Below are 19,170 nucleotides of genomic sequence, written 5' to 3' on the forward strand. Positions count from 1 at the left end.
GACTCATAAAGTTATCAAAACAACCGTAGCGTCCGTGCAGTGCATCGGTACCGTTATCAATCCCGAAAAACTCTTCGGAAATGCGTTTCTATGAGTTGTAAATACGTGCGCAAAATTCACACGCATTGTTTCGGTGCGTACGTGTCTTGTAACCAGATTCAAGTGAACGGCGACAAAGTATTAACGATCTCAATAAACAAAACCGATGTCTCGTCGCGGCCGCTGACACGCAGGTTGAAAGAGTAGTTTTCGCCGCTTTGTTTACAGCTGCCTCCTCGTCACTTCTAAACTTTGCAACTTGGTACACGTATTCGACAAGTCCACGTCAGGGAATTGGTAGCAGGGCACATGTACCACAGTGGTGTAACTACAGTTGATACTTCGCAGTTTGTTTGTAACTTTAACAGCGCGTATTGTGTAAAGGAAATTGTCTATACCGAAATATACCAGTTTTAAAATCGATAGATATACGAATTGCTGTCTTAGACGAAGAAACAGGTATACGCGCTATAGCCAGGAATCTAAATTAGGTCTTTGAAATGCGTGCATAAAATATTCATTGCAGAAATAGTACTTGAAGATCGAAGATATTTTGCGTTTTAAAAACGTCCTTCGATTCTGGCAATAAATACGTGATAATTTCGGAATTCCGGCACTCGTCGGCTGACATCTGTGGGCGGATCGTTGACGTATGCTCTCGACCATTATGACCTAATAATTAAAGCCCACGTGGTATGCTAAACAGTAGGTAGGCTTAATTGCGAAAACGAGCTATTTTTTCTACATGCGCCTCAGCACGAAATCTCCTTAAGACTCCAATATTAAGACCAAATTCGCGAGCCCAAGCCGTAACAGAATATCCCACAGTTTTAGAATGTTCGTACCCGTCAGAGTTTGATTTTTTATTGTGTTACTGATATAATGTATCTTAATACATTCTATTTGCAGCCTTTTCAATATACAGCTGAAATATAGTTGTGTATAAGTGGTATAAAGTGATTGAATTGAATTGTTGCGACGTGTTCTAACCTCTCACTTCCCATCGAAGAAAATCTTTTGAGAACGAAGACAACTACTAATGTGAGTGAACTAGTGATTAACTATTTAAGCATACACCATGTTAGCTTAACGTTTTAAACAGTTACCTTCTAACTCTGATACTTAAACCAGAAAAACATGATTTCATGTAGTAGGTATACTTTAACGTTTGTTCTTTTTCGATAACGGAAGCGTAGTTCGTTTTATTCCAACCGGAAAAACCATGATTCACTTTGATCGGTACACCTCAACAGGTTTTCCTTTTTGATAACCGTAGAGAAAAGTACATTTATTTCTATATGTAAAATTAAGGAACACAGCGATTAAACGAAAATCAATAAACCACGCCTATAAAAAAGGAAAATTTACGTTTCATGTTTAGAATATAGTGCAAAATCAAAATGTTTTAAGTTTGCAATATAGCTGATATTATTCTGTATGGGTTGGATCCTTAAACGGAGTTACAGACCGCACCTGGATATGAGTTAACGAGGGATTTTACTTTATCTTGTTTTTGTTTGGTCAAATTTGACGGCAAGAAAAACAATTTATTCGCGCGTCACTGCTGTCATTGTAATCTTTTGAAATCGACTGCGCATGTAAATGCGAAAATGGCCACACTATAATCCCCAATCTGTAACCCGACACGGCCCCATGCGCGATCGGTTTCTAGAATTGTGTTTAATAATGTAGTTATATGTTATACTGAGGTGTCAATCAAATATTTCGCTTTATATACTGAAGAAAGGGCTTCAGATTTAAAGCACAAAATGGTCTCGTTTTTTTGCGGGAACTGAAAACAGGTTTTAGATAAAACCTTAGAGGAATTCGGATTCGGCCAAGAAAGTGGTGACAGAAACAATTTTGCTCATTTAAAATTCCATGTTGAAAATGGCCGTTATTTTTTCGGACAAAAATATGGAATTCCGGGGGCGTTTTTAAAAAAACACGGTGCCCGCCAAGGCGGTGTCCGAAATTAGAACATTAGGGGATTTATAATTTTGTGAACGGTCATGACCGCTGAGTGCTGGAGTCAGTATACCAAGTCAATTTGCCATTATCCTCGTCCGTGTAGAGGCATTACAAGTTCATCGGCGATAGCAATTAAAAGTTTACATCAGTACAAAGCTCATCAGAGCACCAACTACTCGTGTACTTGCGTCATTAGACCACTTAATGGAACTATTAAAAATTTCGCCGTCGCGAATTTTCATACCGGCACTTTTGTAATTTTGAAAAACTACATTCAAATTCTTACAGTATAGGGTGGGAGAAGATAATGTGGCACCGTCTTACATTGTTTTTCCGTTCCATTTGGTAGTAATAAACATAAAACATTTAAAGAATTATAAAACCCTCGCGACTCCTATATGACCGTTGTTAATTGTTTAAAACACAGGATATTTGGATATTATGTGGTTAAGGTGTCCCATCTTCCCCCACCCTACTATATAAAAGCCCCGTTTGTATAAAGTGTCAATAGAATCTACTTCTGAAAATATGTATCGCTTCTAAGAGCTCAGAGGTAAATTCACGGTGGAAAATCGGGTCTTCTCAGAATCGCGTAAACTCATATATAGCGTCGCACAAAAGTTTAATTTGTAAAGCACAAATCTACGTAAGAGTTTCTACCTCGCGGGTCACGGCAGCAAACTGTCTTCAGACAGCCGTATATAACCCTTCGATTTATCACCCCCATAAAAAACTCTAACCTTGTTTGCGATAAAAATCGGGGAAGTGGGAAAGACACGATACCGGTCGCTGCTATTTCCTTGAACCGAGATATTAACGAGCGATAACCTTAGGGCTCATGTGCCGTATGTGCATCACATCGGTCACCTATTCTTTGCGTATAAAAATAAATAGGGCCACTGTCGTCGTAAATTGGATACAATTCCGTAAATTGTCGGCACGCAATTTTGCGATCAGGTTTCAATCGCATCACAAAAGATGATTTCGGGCGTGGTTGAGATTTTTCACTGTTTTAACCGCCCGACTCTTCTTAGCATGACAGACATTGATTTTAAAATTGCGCCGTCGTGATAAAAAGGGGTCAAGTTTGTGGCATCATTACTGTTTCTAGAAAAAGTGAATAAATGTATCTCTACTTGCGTGGGGGGTAAAAGACAGTCGTTAAAACACGGGTGTCCTGTTTCATACACCTCGTGCTTGATAACGAGTTACCACAAATGTAACTTTGTGGGTGATTCTTTTTAGGATTTTTTTTTTAATTTCTTTGTAAAGTTTGGTTTACAGTGTAAATCACTTTGCTACGACGCCAGAGAAAACGGGATTTTACTGTTTGTGGTTGAACTTACTTGCACACACCTCATCCACATAAAACATTTATTTTCGCCGTGATTTCTGCGTGCAATATTCGCCACAAAACGGTGTTCTTGGTTCTACGTTTTGCTCCCAAACAGTGTCCGGACACGGTGTTAAAAGCCCTCCTGTCCTGCGCGTTGTATTAAAAGGTGTAAGGACACAGTTGTCTACAGCAAACTTCAACATAATGCTTATCTTAATGCAAACTTGGCATTTGCGAGAAGGGAAGTGCGAGTGGTCGACTTTAATAATTCATTCCAGCATTTTTAGGAAAAAATTAAAATTTGCTTCAACTTAATGCATTGTATGCTACCCTATGATGAAAGTCTCGAAAACAACAAAATACATTGCTACCCAGGCGGTATGATATCTGACTATACAAAATATTTCGTTCAACAGGGTGCATAGATTCGTATCAATGCCAATATAAATATATAACCATCTTCGCTGACAAGGCATGACCTGGTTGATAATATTTAAACTTTCTGACGAAGCTTTTCGTGCAAATGAAGCTTCTAATCAACTTTAGATCTAACAGGACGATTTAGTTCTCAAGACGGAGCAAACCGCGTTAGATTTTTGTTAGTTCGCAAATTACGCGGTCGCGATTTCTCACGACTGCTTTTTGACTATATGCCATTTTTTAGCAGCCACAAAATTAATCAGCGACGTTACTTGTCTCTTTGCTAATAAACAACAGCGTATGTTGAACAGAAAAATTGTAATCATCTAATTTAAATACAGCTGGATGGCTTTAACGAGGAATTCCCGGGGTTTAAATTCTGTGACTGTATTGCGTATAAGAGCTCATATATTTAGTTTTAAAAAATAAAGAATAAAATAATATAAGACATGAGATAATGCTTAAATTGTGGCGATTTTGTTCTACTTAAACCAAATTGTGTTGTTTAAACACATACACGTGTCCCATGACGTGTAGAATTTAAGGGCCATTTGAAACAGAATGTCTCATTGAATTTATTGCGTATATATACGGCATTACAGCATTGTAAATGGAGTCTTACCGTGAATTTCAATAGTTATTTATACACTCGTGCGTCGTACACGTTTATATTAAAACTGCGCACGATTTACGGCAAATAAAACGCATTAAATTGACTGAGATGGGTAGGCGTATCATTGGCTTAATTAGCTTTAATTATACTCAAGCGAGTATGATATATAAGAGGGTGATTGTATTTATACGACTCTGTGTGTGTTAAGTGTCTTAACTATTAATTTAAAATTAATGTTGATATAAGCATACGTAAACAAATACTTTCGATTTTATAAATTTCATTACTTTATATGGGTCAATATAACCTTAGCAAAAAAAAAACGCTAAAAGTTTAAGAACAGCTGTCGTTTTGGCCGTTGGGTTGCGCCGTTTACCTTGTAACTGATTTAGGCGTCGTTTAAACATATAGACATATTCACTCTTTTAAATTTTCTTATCGGATTCCGCATCGCATTTATAAGCACTTAGTTGCAGCACAGCTGTCATTAATGCGATTTTTTTGTTTTGTAAGTTTTTCTTAGTTTGGTTATATAAGACCAGCAAGTGACTTTTCGAATAAATACGCGCGACTTTGTATTAATTAAAACGATATTAATTATAATGCGCACGGAATGTAACTTTTTAATCGTATTATTCTGACACAGAATCTGATAATTAACGTCAACGAAACTTGTATTCCACAAGACTCTAAATCTTCGGTCGATTCGGCTTGAAACTTAAGCTGGTGGTTTCGGCACGCATTTTCGCACTATCGGCTTAATTAGTTGCGGCGCAATGTCTACAATCGTTGTATTGTATTCGCACATGTTTGGTACACATATCGTACTCGTGTTTTGACAGCTGTGAAAATCCTATTTGTATTGTTTAATACGCAGAATATAAGCTTATGATATGTCTTCATAACGAATTCAAGCCGTTTTAACCTATCGCGAATATGTACAGGTGACAGACTTTTAAAGTCGGAATTCTGGCTGATTATAGATAGCAGCAAATAAAACAATGCCTGTCGCATTATTAATTTTCTATGTCGAAATACCAAACATGTCTGCTGGCTACACCTTGTGTATTGACCCCGGGTAAAAAGGTCGAACTCATTAACTCCTGATTCCCGCAGATAAATGTTTGTTATGCGAATACATATTGACAACTCGTATGGAGTTTCCGAAAGTCAACTATGAAAATTTCGGGGAAAAAAACGCTATTACAATGTAGGCCATTATAACAGCTGGGTAGATTACATAAACAAAGTTCCTTACGACAAGTTAACATAAATGCAAAGGTTGCATTAAATATAAGTTTCCCTTACATATGTTTAGTTTTCGGTGTTATGTTTTGAGGTATAATCTTTAATCCCGAAGGCAAGGGCTTGAGCCATCGTCTAGGCCATAATGGGAAACACATGTATATACACATAAATTGAAAACTTTAACGTAATCTATAGGATTTCGAAGCATTAGTTAACCGCCTTGTGCCCCGAGCTAGCATATCAACTTTCCAATGAAACAATTGCCTGTCAACGACTTCTTTGATCAGCGAGATGAAAGCCTGAGATATACCTTGAGTTTATTTTCACATATTAGTCACATGTTACATTGCATAGGCGTGAATGGTAATGAGAAACGATAAAGCATAGTTAGGGGGTGGGTAAGATGGGACACCTTTGTTACATATTGTGCAAATATCCAATTAACAACAGTCTATATGGAGAAGCCGTGAAGATACAGTTTTATAATTCTTTGAATGTTCTTTGTCTACCACCAAATGAGACGTGGAAATGGAAAAGAAAAGGTGTTCCATCTTCCCCCACCCTATTAATATTTAAGTTTGCGTGAAAATTTCCAAGAAGTGAATGAATGTATAACTTTTTTATTCTGGCGTAGCGGGCAATAACAGTCGTTCACGAGTTTTCCGAAAACTGGGTTTAGGCCTATTCTAAAACGCTATGTCATTTTTCGACGTCACTTTCCAGTGACGTTTGCGGTCTTGCATCTGCCGAAGTGCTTATTAATCATCCGACCTGGCAATTTCAGAAAAATGCCGAAAAATCCAAATATCCAAGCTATCGGTATAAGTTCATGTCTAAGCTTAATCAATACATCCAACCATACTAAAAGTGCTTGTGTTTTCACAAAACCCTTTTTAAACTATTTTATATAAAAAATGTGCTGAAATGTTTTCTCTTCTTTCCAGCAGAATGAAGAGCGTATTCTTAATCTTAGGAATGCTCGCGGCAGCCGCCATAGCACAAGGTAAAACCTCTAAAATATTCAAAGTATAATTTATTTTGTACGTTTTTACCATCGTAAGAAGTAAATAATTATTCACCGACTCACCTGGTATAAAAATCGCAGTGGGATATTTGTCCCTCATGAAGTCTCGCTAAATGGTGGGCTAGTAAACGTTGGAAATACACTACGTTTTTCATATAACCGATAAGACCCGTTAAAAGAATATTTACGTTATGCCTGGTAGCAGAAGTATAACAAAATATTTTAAGAAATAGTCGTTCCTTGTAGTTTTGTGGTTATATATTTAACTTTATTGGAGATATCTCCAGGCCGTGCTTGTTCGCATCAATTTCTGCATTTGGGACTGACGTATGTTATCCAAATATAGAACACTTCAAGTCCAAATCACGCCCATATAACACGTGTATGATCTCTCACACATGCGTATTAGATGAATTCTAATCACCGGTCACCGTTTTTACAGATGTGGTCCAGGTAGTTTGCTCTCAGGCGTCCATAACCGCGAAGATCCAAAAAGAAGTGGTGACGTCGGCCGGCTACACGAAGGAAGACGTGCATCTCAACGACCGACAATGCCCATTTGACTCTGAGGAAGAACTTTTCTTTGTTAAAGTTATTTCGCCCCTCAGTAGCTGCGGCACTCATCTCACGGTAATACTTATATGCTGATGGCTCTTGCTTGCTTTTGCGGGTTGTCGTAAAGGAGCCGCTCTTGTTTACGTTAGTTTGAAATATTTATTAACATCTCTGACCGATGGTGCTTACGGGTCATCCGTATATGTGATTGGTTCCATATAAGGTGAAGACGTTGTTGTTATCTCATACAGATACAGCTGCTCAAACTATAAATGCTGTTATTTAAAAAAAATCGACTCTGTGGGCTTTCCAATTTGCATAACAACCTCAAAGAATTTGCCCTTAAAAGGTCGACATGACCTAAATTAGGTTTAATTTTCGCATGCTAAACGTTCCTCTGTAATAAGCGCGGAGAAGGCTATGAAATATGGATGAGCTGGCATGCCATTATATTTTCATCGCAATGAATAATGGAGATACGCGCTGAAATACATCGGGTGCGAACCAGGGCGTCAGCCAATATTCTGCGGGTGCTGTCCTCGTTTGTGTACATGGTTGTCATGGCTACCACAATAAACAAACGCTTATAAGTTGTGCAGCTCGTACTTAATTAAACTTTTGCACAACTCTGCAATGCGCTGCAGCTGAAACGTTTATTTATTTAGTTCTCAGATAAATTTTATTTTCTGGTTTTCATATATATATGATTGGGGAAATATGGCTTTCAAACTACATAAGAAATAATATGCAGTTACGCACCGGAATCGTTACAGTAATATAAATATGCAGCGACATTGGTTATTCCAATATTTCATACAATTTCATAAACTGTCGCAACAAAATTGTTTGGACTCATTTTTTTGCAAATTTACATTAGCTTGCCAAAAAAGCTGAAAAATTGTAACGTGTTTTATCCATGCATGGCGGAGTAACGACAGCCAGTATAACACGGGTGTTCTGTTTAACAAATCCTCGTGCCCACTTGCTCACCACGTATGTGACTTTCTAGGCAGTTATTTTTTTGAGTTTTTTTTGTGTGTTTTTTTCGTAATGTATGGCTGAGACAACCCATAAGTAACCACTGGGTTGGAGCAACAACCTTCCCTTACTAGGCTTGTTATTTATAAATACAAAACTTTAACAACCAATAACTTCTTCTTTAGGCAAACGACACTCACGTTGTTTTCACCAACTCCATTTCCACCGTTGACACCGGACCTACATTTCCGTATGGAGTCGTAGTTGGACCGCAAGCAAACGAGAAAGTGCTCAGTGCATTTATCAAATGTACTTACAGAATTGACTTGAATGTGAGCACCATGTTTATCCCAAACATCACAATAATGTAAGTGGAATATTCATTTGTTTATTGGTTTACAAACCATAACTGTCATGATATGTTTTTCGACCCGCGAACTTTATGCACTTATTTTCAAATAATTTACACATAAAAGCAAAAACCTTTGTTTTGTTTTTTAAACATCTTATACACATATAAACAAAATACTTGTTTTTAAGTACCTTATATACGAAATAAAATCAACCACACATTGACAATATGGTGTTTTCAAACTTACCTAAAAATGTTATAACCAGATACTCAATTTATAAACAACAACAAAATTATGATTATTAAAACGTAGTCAGAAAGCACAGTTTAAACTTTTTAGTTTATGCTTAACAGCGACCACGTGCGGACAATAAATTCTTAACTCATTTTTTCTTGCAGTCCCATTCAAATTCCCGATGCCTTTGGCATTGGTGAGTTCCGTGCCGCCATGGCTCTCTACACAGACAACACTTATCTTACTGCATATTCCAGCCCGCCCGTTATGGAACCCGAGGAAACCCTTTACGTCGGTATGTAGTCTACTACTAATTCCTGTACTATTCTACATAGGTGATAAATGATTGTAACATACTTTATCTTCGCATGACCGACGGTCTAAATGACACAGGTGTCTGTTCATAAACCTTCTGCCCGCTTACAGGTTACCACATATGTGTAACTTTGTTGATGACTTTTTTTATGTATTGCTGATAATTTGCACAAACCATTACTGATTGCTGCTGAGTTGAAGGTTTAATCCGAAAATATATGTCATACATAAATGGACCGTGATATTGGTATATATATTTTACACTGTTTGTTTCAAAATTACAGAAATTCATTTTTTAACCGTGAAATTCTTTTAGGTGTTACTCTGATCGGTGACGTCAGCAGTGACGTATACCTCCTCATGAAAGAGTGCTGGGGTACGGTTTCTGACAGTCCAGGCGCATCGCCACAATACCCACTGGTCCAAGAAGGGTAAGCATTCGTTTTATAAACTTGGAATAACAGTTAGTATATATATAAACTTATATATATATACGATTATATACACATGTTTAATAAGCCATTCATAGTATCGCTGTACCAGAGCTCTTTTCTTTGGTAATATATAAACATGTTTGTCCATTGACCCACTTGAAAGGTTCCTTCGTGTAAACGGAATGAGTGATTTGGTGAAACTTAGTTATACAGGCTGTCGAATCGCGAAGACGTTTTATATTTTATATAGAAGTGTGTGTAGAAATTATAAAACGACAGTCACCGCTTTGATTTTGTTTTGTAAATAATCGCAACAACATTGTTTTCACGTTTTCTTAAACTAACTAAACAACCAATATACAGCTTAAAAGTATTTCTAATTTAAAACTGATCATATTTTGTCGAAACACTCCTGCGCGACACCTCGTGTGCGTTAAACAAATTTAAACAATCGGTAGTTGGCGCAACATTTTATTAAGTCGTAGCTTGCAGGTTTGTTTCGTGGCTTTAGATTTTTAACTTAACTCGTAGTAGCCTTGGGCTGTATAACTCATTCTAATCTATATCTCAGACGCTCTGAACAAATTACGATAGAACTAAAGTTAAGGTTAAGAAAATACGCAACGATTCCTTTTGAATATAAACAGTGCGACAAATTGAAATGCTTTTACTCTTACCTAAACTGCAAAGATAACACCTTCAAAGCAATTTAAACAAACATTATAAACATGACTCAAATGCAGGCGGACTGACTCATGTACAGTGCGGGTTATAGCACTGTGGGGTAAGATGGATACCGTTAGCGCATATTATCCTATATTTTCTAAGCGTGTTTTTACAAAAAGTATTCACGCTCGTCAGAATCGTTGGGACACAGTTGTATAATACTGTAAATATTATTTATAATAAATAGTCAATTGGACGATAAAAGTGAATGAAAACATGTACCATCATACCCCAACTTTCTAAACCCATATCAATAGAGTTGTTTAGCTTGCGTAATGTGTGACCGATACTTTGGTTTTCCGTCGATGCGGTTAACTATTTTTTTAAATATGAGCTGTCATGTTTTCATTGAAACTGACCAGAAAATGTGTGTTTTATTCGCCTCAAAGTTGAAACATGCGTTTTAAACCGCAAGGACCTATCATATATATCACCACGTTTTGCGTTTACCTAGCAAATTATAAACTAAGTCATATCTCTTTTCTCAAATGTATTTGTGTAAAGAACAAGACCAAATAATCTCAATCGTTTGTTTTTACAATAGCAAACACATAGTCTTAACGGTGTACGACTTTGCTTAAGATAAGTCGCCATGGAGGGATGATCTTGTAATATACAACATCCGCAACCACACTCGTAGAAAGGCTTCGTTATATTTCGATGTTATTTCTCACGTTTATGTTGCATGTTTGGCATTCAGTGAATTCCATGCTACTTCAGATGCGGCTTTCTCACCAACGGCTTTTCCGTGTAATTTTCAGTAAACAGCCGCGGGCGACTTAACTCTTACAGATAACGGGCAATCTTCATAAATAGTTAAATTGCTGAGTATTTTGCGAATAATTTCACAAGAGCGTTTTCTTAAACAAATGAAATTGCTGCATATATATTGTAACTTAACTTTTTAAATGCGAATTCATATAATAGCCACATTCGTCCTAAAACTAGTTTGAAAACACCAACATACGTGTACAAGCTCCATATAAAGCAGCGTTTCAAGGCTTGATGTTCTGATAAACCCATTTTCGATCGTTGTCTATAAACCACCATCGACTTCAGAAATCAAAATAAGCAGTCTTTGAATATGGCCATAACAAACATTGCCTCATTTTTACTACAGTGACATCATATAGTTTTGAGCTTTTTAAAACTTGCGGGCAAATATATCTAAAACATTTGATATCGTCCTAAATATACTGTAGTTGGTCCAACACATGTTAATAAGTTATTGTTTTCTGTAAGACGCCTGTTTTTGGTAAAAAAACGTCTTGTATGTTTACCTGTATGTCGTGAGTTCGCGGCAGGGGTACAAATCAAATGAAAATCTTTGTATGGATTTACAGATACCTCTATGCCTGCCGCGTAAAAAAGCAAGCATATTTGACTTTAAACATGACCTCGCTTGGCTTGTGTCAAACTGTCCAAGTTTATATCAGTTTATAGGACATTGTATGACACATTGTAGATATGGGACCTGATAAGCCGCTTAAAGAGTTGCACGATTGTACCATCGTAACTATAATCGTGACGAAGTTGGTTAGCTTCGACCAAATATAGAAATGCATGGATAACGATCATCCTGTACGCCCAGGGCGACAACGGTTGCCGTCGATCGAAGACGTTGGTGCGGTAATAACCGGTATTTCGAAATTTCAAAAATATCCAAACAGCCAGAAAACAAGGCGTGCTTAGATTTTCATTGGATGCTGACACCTCGTGACGGTGATACGCCCCGGGCCAATGCGGCTCAAAGTAATCGGCCTCCTGAACCAATCAAAATTCAGGACTTGTTCTCTTTAGTTTTTCTTGCGAGTAGTTAATTACTGACTGCTCCTATAATTGTTAGTCTCACGGCGCGCCAGCCCGCCGGCCATTCCCGGTAAATGCGCGAAAGATTTTTCGCTTATTATCTTGTTTCTTTCTTGACTCCTCGCGCCGCGCTCCTCCGGCGGTAGGTAGGGAAAAACGCAAAGTGAATGAAATATGCTGCGTCTCCTTGCTCCGAGTATCCAAATTACGGCGCAGTTCACCAGCAGTTTCGTGGCATTTGTGTTTTTCTGTCTCAGTTGAAACGTGGCGATTTTGAAACCAGTGTGATTTGGTTTGTTATAGCTGTGGATTAGAAAATGAAATCAAAACTACGAGTTGAACAGAGTGAGTGCATTTGGTAGCATTCTTCTACGTTGTAGGATACAGGTTTAGTTATTTAAACTTGTATTGTAATTTCTAGTTGTGCTGTTGCTTCCTCTGGCGATGGGGCTGTTCGTGTAACACAGAATGGAGTGAGCCACCAGGGTATGTGGAACAGCCCGGTGTTCAAGTTTGTCGGCAACGATCCCAGCTTCGAGAACGTATGGCTTCACTGCAACCTTCAAATTTGCATCAACCGAAACTGCGAACCGGTACGTTTAACCTTTATAAGATTGAACTTCATGCTTCATGGCTTAAATGTATTTAAAATCAATTAACTTTATTTTAATCCCTGCATTTCGTTGTAGACTTGCGCCAAGCGAAGACGGCGTTCCGTTGATAACGAAGGCCGACCAATATGGGGACCAGCAGACCATACCAGTCCCCACGTCATCACCGTAGGTCCAATCACAAGACTTATCGTTGAGACCGTTCCACAAAACGAGACCAGAACCACCTACGAGAATCAAGGCCCGAACCGTGAGCCACACCCAATACTTCTAACCAACACCCCAACTCACCAGACAAGTAAGCGTTCATAGCATCTTACAGCATATAATGCAACGTAGAGTCAGCCTATTGGCCGCTCACCAGTGATCATGAGTTGCCGGAATCTGGCTGTTAGCGCAACCACTTGTGAATCTCCAACACTCGGCTTTGTCCACGACTTTGTTGAAGAATTGCAGGTGGTAGGTGCTTTCAAGCCGTATCTACATCATCCCGTTTCATACAGTGTATACTAAACTATATTATCTATATATATATACATATACAGTAGTACTTCACCAAATATTGGTGCTAATGTGTGCATATTACAGACAACTTAGGATGGTCATCTGGTCATACCGTGATCCTGGTTTCGGTCCTTGGAGGTTTGGCACTCATCTGCGTGATGTTGGCGATCATTGTTGTCATCATGCGCATTCGTGGCCGAACATCCAACACCGGGTTCGACCTCGCTGGCAACTCCAACAAGTCCTATGTTGCTTAAACCAAACTCATTTTGATGCGGCGCGATTGCGGTCTTTGCTTATATATAAACATTACACGCGTACCAAAGAGCTTTAACTCAACTCTACGGGCTTAAACCTTTAAGATTTTTAATGTGATTCGTGATAACAGCCCTTTATACCACCACTTGCGTCAACACGGTCGGCTGAGTTCATCCCACCAGCTTTGAAAATATTGCTTTAAGGCTTTCTGCCGGCAACCCATCTTTTTGAGGTTGCTGTACCATAGGCTGGTCCGCTGTTACGTTTAATGCGGTTCATAGTTCATTGTTATGCTTGCATATTCTCGCTGCGCTTTGGTGTAGTATGGTGGGGGAAGATGGGGCACGCTTATCTTTATTTTCTGCTCACATTCGGTGGTAAACACATAAGAATTATAAAACCGTATCCCCACGACTCCTATATGGACCGTTGTTAATTGTTTAAAACACCAACACAATTTTTGGATGTTATTTGCTAAAAGTGCCCCGTCTTCCCCCACCCTGCTATATATTTCTTGTTGTCTTGGTAAAAGTGCTGAACGCACATGTGTGGTGTTTTGCCACCCAATAGGAAATAATGTGTTGTACAAACCTCAACTCTGGCATATTGTATTCCCGGTAATACAGGTTATTAACAACAGTTGTAGTTTTCTTGCTGTGAACTAACCATTCGCATTTGGCCAATAAAAGCATGTGCTTGCAGTCGTTTAAAAGATTTCCAGTGACGTGGCACGATCGCCACGCACAATACTACCGAACAATTCAAGTCTGTTCTTTTCCACGAAGTCTTTGCGTGCGCCCCAGGGCAGGGTAGGTCACCGCAAAACTGTCCTATCTGTGTTGTTACTCTCCATAAATCTCAATCTTCTAGAAATTGTTCGCTCTAAGCAAGAATTATTGGGTCGACGCTTAAATTTCATTGACTTTGGTACATTTTATACTAAATGTCCAGAACACTAAACTGTTTTAGGTTTGTTATAAAAAATGAAAATACTCCGGTTAAATAAAACCTTTTAGTTTTCCTAATTTGCAACACTACAAACAATTGTGCAGTTTAAAAGTACACTACCTAAATTTACATAGTTCGTGTAATAACTTGGTTACAAAACTCGTTCTGCTTTCTTACATTATTTTTATTGACCGTTAGGTGACACCAAAGAGCTATGACAGTGTGCGTAAAATGCTGATAAAAAACAATCTTTCGTGGTATTTCGTATAGCAGTAAAAACCTTTATGAAAGTGATATTAATAACTATTGTAGTTCAACTTTGTTTTGATGTAGAACAGCATATATCTGGTACGTTAAAACATTTCACATGTTACGCGTAAAATATTTTTATTGTAGTCCTTACACAGTGTTCGCAATATTACACGAAAAAATGTTTAAAAAGTCGGTGAAGAACTTTCTAAATTGAGTTGACGTTTCTTCGCCACGGCGTATTTGTTTTAAGTATGCTTGGGGTGTTTTGATTTCATTCCTGTCACTCGGAACGCGTTGTTCACGTCATCTATCGACCAGCATGAAGCATTAACGCTCCCGCGTGGGAAGCTAAGTCAGTTTCTTGCGAAGTAAAACGCCCGCGAACTCGCTGCGGTAAAGGTTACGGGGTCCAGCTACGCTCCACCGCGAAGCTCCATCCACGAACAAGTCAATGACGTCGCCAGCGGAAAGCTTGATGATATCCACATACGGTACCAATGCGTCATATACACCCCCTGTGTGGTAAACTGTACCGTTTGGATTAATCCCGCCAAAGTTCTGTCTTATTAGCGACGCGTACGGCCTGTGGTTCTTGCGAAGAACGACGTTGATGCGCGGTAGGCTGTCACGCGCATCTCGCTTTAGCAAGAGGATGTGGGCTGTAACCAGATAAAGTCCCGTCACCGGTGACCTGAAATAACCCGATTCGAATCCGCCCCCGTCATTCATGGTGATCTGATCGAAGCGAATGATCTCGCCTGTGGGACCCGGCGAGAAATCTTGTCCCAAAATTGCATGGAAAGCAACGTGATATTCTGAAAAATTGAAAACTATGGTAGGGCGGGGTAAGATGAGACGAGTTTTGATTTTTTATCTCGTCTCATTTGGTAGTTAACAAAAGGGTATTTACAAATTTACACAACCCACTCACAAGAGCCTTATTAAATGTTTAAACTACGATTCGGAAATAAAGGATTTATGTGTTAACGACACCCAATCTTACTCCACAATACTAAATTTTAAGGTGGCCCGCTTGACAAAAGTTAAGATTATTTATAGTCTTTCCACCAGCGCGGTCAACTTTATAATTTATCGAATATGAAAGCCATTTTACCCATGTTTCTGACGATGCCCATGTATTGACGATCCAGTGCTCCTAAACGTTGGTGAATTTGCTGTCTTAGAAATCTCTGGCCGCTTTGAAATTCCCGCAGCGAATCCCCAATCTCGCGAAACTTTGCCACGTAGTAGCGATGTGGGTAGAGAGTTGTCTTCGTTTGCGCATTGTCGCTGTAAAACGTTAGTTATTGACGCATGCATAATTCAGTGGCAAAAATCGATGTACAATCTCGCCTGTTTGAGATGTGTCACTACGCTAAAACAGATGGACACAAAAGTCGTGAACGCGTAACAGCGAGTCGTCAGCAGTACATTGCGTTGGCTCTAACCCCTAACGCCGTCCCATAAGACTTCATGTCCTACCAGCATTTGAATTTCGCTTTTGTTCCATTGGTCACTTCAGCATCAGATAGCGAATCCGTTGTCTGCTTAGGTGTCTCCTTAACAGGGTGCCAGCTCGCTGTCGACGTATCATTGATGGCCTGTTAGATATAATTCTATTTTAAAACCACACGGATGTGATCCGAGCCACTCTAATAAAAAAAGATTGCCACGTATAAGCCATTACGTTTGCTGCGGTTAATTTTTCAGGGTTGAAGACTTCCTTATTCAGCAAATCTATTTTCATCAGTAGCTCCTTGTTCTCGAGCATCCGCTTGTAATTCTCTATCGCTGAAAAACGGGACAGGGGTTGCGTTAATTATTCATTATAGTGTTTGGCCCTGCACATTTAATTCCATAAGCTATGATCGATAATCACACCCGCATATTAGTGCTGGAAATTTTACCGAATATACCATACTTCATACAGGTCAAACGTACAAAACGTACACTACAATTACTCTAAGTACAGCTGCAACACTATAGTGTAATTTGATATGCATAGTGTCCTTGTAATTTGAAACGGGTATGGTTTGGTGTACATTGAATGTTTCACTTTAAAAATCATTATCTGATAAGCAAATTGGAATCGCTTTAAGTTGTTTTTCTCAAATTCATGTCCGGCTGTTACAATTGTCTAGCCGGTGACACCGAAATAATAACTGGCTATGGGGTGTTGTATGCCACTTACCTAAATGAATCGTAAAACTAGATGAGAGTGCGGCGAGACTTAAGCTTAAAATAAGCATGCAGGTGATAAGTTGATCTCTTGAGCGAGCAGCACTCGCCGTTTTGTTTTCGAACTGAATATCTCCGTTAGGATTCCTGTAACTTGGCCGAAATGTGCGTTGTGACGGAGTAGCCATGTAATAACTAATTTGAAACTAAACAAATCTTAACAAAATAATTTACGTTTTGAAATATTTCCTATTGTATAAGGCGCTGCATGAAGTAAATAAATTTGGCATTGTTAGTTCAAGCTCATTGCGGTCATTGATTTTTTTCGACAGCCGGTGTTGGTTTTAATCGCCTTCGCCTTCTTGCAACTATGTTGAAACCTTACTGAATCAATATGCACGTGTACAAAGTCACGAGAAGCAACTGATTGCTAAAAAAATATATTACCCGTTTCACAAAGACAAAAACTCGTAAAATATAGATAGGGTTGGGGAGATGGGACACCTTTTTTATTTTCTCGTCTTATTTGGTGGTAAACAAGTAACATACAAAATATTCTAAAACCTTATCTTCACGAAAACTGCTGTTTATTGTTTAAAACACGATCAGGGTTTTTGGATACTATGTGCTAAAGGTGTCCCATCTTACCCAACAGTACTTAATAGACGAAATGCCACCTATTGTATTTGTATATTCCTTTGCATGCAAATTACAAAACGAACAATAAATCGAACAGCTTGACCAAAAAAACGTTCCACCCTGACTAATCACCTGAAGCACACAGTTTACACTTTTAACAACCATTTAAAAATCGTTGTAATGATTTTACGAAACAAGATAAACGACGGAATGTCCAATGATTGAATTTCAGGGCGACATATGTTCGCCTAAAAGCGAAGTTTGTCCACAATAAGAAATTTACTTTTCGTCTTGTTCTCTTAATTTATGCACCTGTACATTTTCCAAAGGCCTCATACAGCTCCCAATTCTCACACACCTACAACCCATGTAGCACCGCTTTTATCTTGCTCTCATAGACTTACAAAGTACCAGCTTTAAATAACTTACAGTCATGCGGGCGCTTATCTCGAATTCTAAATATTGCAAGTGCGTAAATGCACCGACGAAATGGCCACTCTGCGTAAAACATATAGGCCATGTATACAGCTATCTTTGTTCGCTGCCAATTTCGCCCGACCTTAAGCAGAGGTGTCTTATTTAACACATCTAACCGCGACCCTAATGCACTTTTTGGAAAGCAGCTGCTTTCAGTAACCGCTATACCACAGGGAGAACCGCAACACGTTTTTTTCTACTTATACAATGTATTCGACCGCAGATATTATAATGCACCCAAGCCCTTTGGAATACGTCTCGTTATTTCGACCTAACTGCCGCCACCAACAGCATAAGAGCCAATGCCTACTGTAATTTACCTCTAAACGCGCATCTCCGCATAAAAAAGGGAAACATGTTGTATTTTTTAACACACACAGTATGAATGAATGTAACTTACTTTATCCTCGCGTGGCCGGAAAACGACAGTCGTTATAACACGGGTGTGCACCTCGCGCCAGCTTACGAGTTACCAAGTATGTTACTTTGTGGGTGATTATTTTTTTTGGATTTTTTTCATTTTTATGTATGGCTGATAATTTGGACAACCCATTGGTGACCACTGGGTTGGAGCAATTGCCGTTAAGTGTCTTGCCCAAGGACACATACGCCCACAATGGTAGCAGCGACGAGCCTTGAACCCATTACCTCTGGGTTAGAGGCAGGCGCGCTAACCACTACGCCACGGCGCCGGGGTAACCAGTAGGTTGGGGCGGGATGGTTAATGTTTTCATTCCTTTTTGTTGTCCCATTACTAGTAAACAAAAATCTATACAGAACTATAACTGTATCCTCACGACTCCAAAAGAGCGTTGTTAATGACGTAAAAGACGATAAGGAAGTATAGAGTTTTATGTGCTAACGGTAGGCTTATCTGTATCATACTTCACAGTACTATATGCTGTATATCTTCCCTCTATATTTCGTATGGCTATATGCAATAAATAAAACAATTCTTCACACATCTTAATTACTCTCAGTTAAATAATGTGATAATTGCACAAAATAAAAGCGAAACCCAGTTTCGAAGCTGGCCCTGTCTTACGCAGAGTGCTGGCTTAACGAAGATTTAAACGCAATCGTATGGTCAACTTTTTTCTTATTTACATACCAGGACAGCTTTTCTTTTTGTTTTTTTTGCGGCATAAATCAATATAGAATTTTCCGCTTCGGCTCAATTAGTTTCCAGTGAAAGCCAATCAAAAAAGTTGCTATGTGGAGTAATGCAGCACCTGGATCAAGAGACGC

At 38.8% G+C, this 19,170-nt stretch overlaps 2 protein-coding genes across 3 annotated transcripts; one reads left to right on the plus strand and one right to left on the minus strand.

The window, feature by feature from the left end:
• Positions 1-924: 924 nt before the first annotated feature.
• LOC149731867 (uromodulin-like) lies at positions 925-14,129 on the plus strand. Of its 2 annotated transcripts, none has more exons than XM_089884904.1 (9): positions 925-1,080; positions 6,572-6,630; positions 7,094-7,281; positions 8,370-8,551; positions 8,936-9,066; positions 9,403-9,517; positions 12,477-12,648; positions 12,745-12,964; positions 13,255-14,129. In XM_089884904.1, the coding sequence occupies exons 2-9, from the start codon at positions 6,576-6,578 to the stop codon at positions 13,425-13,427; spliced, it is 1,236 nt and encodes a 411-aa protein (XP_089741030.1). In that variant the 5' UTR covers positions 925-1,080; positions 6,572-6,575; the 3' UTR covers positions 13,428-14,129. The 2 variants fall into 2 exon arrangements, with proteins under 2 accessions (XP_089741030.1, XP_089741031.1); XM_089884905.1 differs by having other exon boundaries at positions 6,575-6,630.
• On the minus strand, positions 13,951-19,014 carry LOC149731868 (uncharacterized). Its single transcript, XM_089884910.1, has 5 exons — positions 16,820-19,014; positions 16,316-16,419; positions 16,111-16,229; positions 15,743-15,918; positions 13,951-15,443 (listed from the first exon to the last, which is right to left on the minus strand). Exons 1-5 carry the CDS (start codon positions 16,992-16,994, stop codon positions 14,977-14,979), a joined length of 1,041 nt encoding a protein of 346 aa, XP_089741036.1. The 5' UTR covers positions 16,995-19,014; the 3' UTR covers positions 13,951-14,976.
• Between the last annotated feature and the right edge of the window lie 156 nt (positions 19,015-19,170).

Source organism: Ciona robusta, chromosome 9 (assembly GCF_009617815.1).
Source record: "Ciona robusta chromosome 9, ASM961781v2".
In the NCBI taxonomy this organism is placed as follows: Eukaryota; Metazoa; Chordata; class Ascidiacea; order Phlebobranchia; family Cionidae; genus Ciona; species Ciona robusta.

What these genes read in the sequence shown, in the direction of transcription:
- LOC149731867 (XM_089884904.1), top strand. Translation starts at nt 6,576, where the DNA reads ATGAAGAGCGTATTCTTAATCTTAGGAATGCTCGCGGCAGCCGCCATA. An exon ending in TACCCACTGGTCCAAGAAGG is followed by an intron (nt 9,518 to 12,476) that starts GTAAGCATTCGT and finishes TGTAATTTCTAG; the next exon opens with TTGTGCTGTTGCTTCCTCTG. An exon ending in CACCCCAACTCACCAGACAA is followed by an intron (nt 12,965 to 13,254) that starts GTAAGCGTTCAT and finishes TGCATATTACAG; the next exon opens with ACAACTTAGGATGGTCATCT.
- LOC149731868 (XM_089884910.1), bottom strand. Translation starts at nt 16,994, where the DNA reads ATGGCTACTCCGTCACAACGCACATTTCGGCCAAGTTACAGGAATCCT. An exon ending in AAAGCGAAATTCAAATGCTG is followed by an intron (nt 15,919 to 16,110) that starts GTAGGACATGAA and finishes AACGTTTTACAG; the next exon opens with CGACAATGCGCAAACGAAGA. An exon ending in GGGCATCGTCAGAAACATGG is followed by an intron (nt 15,444 to 15,742) that starts GTAAAATGGCTT and finishes TCAATTTTTCAG; the next exon opens with AATATCACGTTGCTTTCCAT.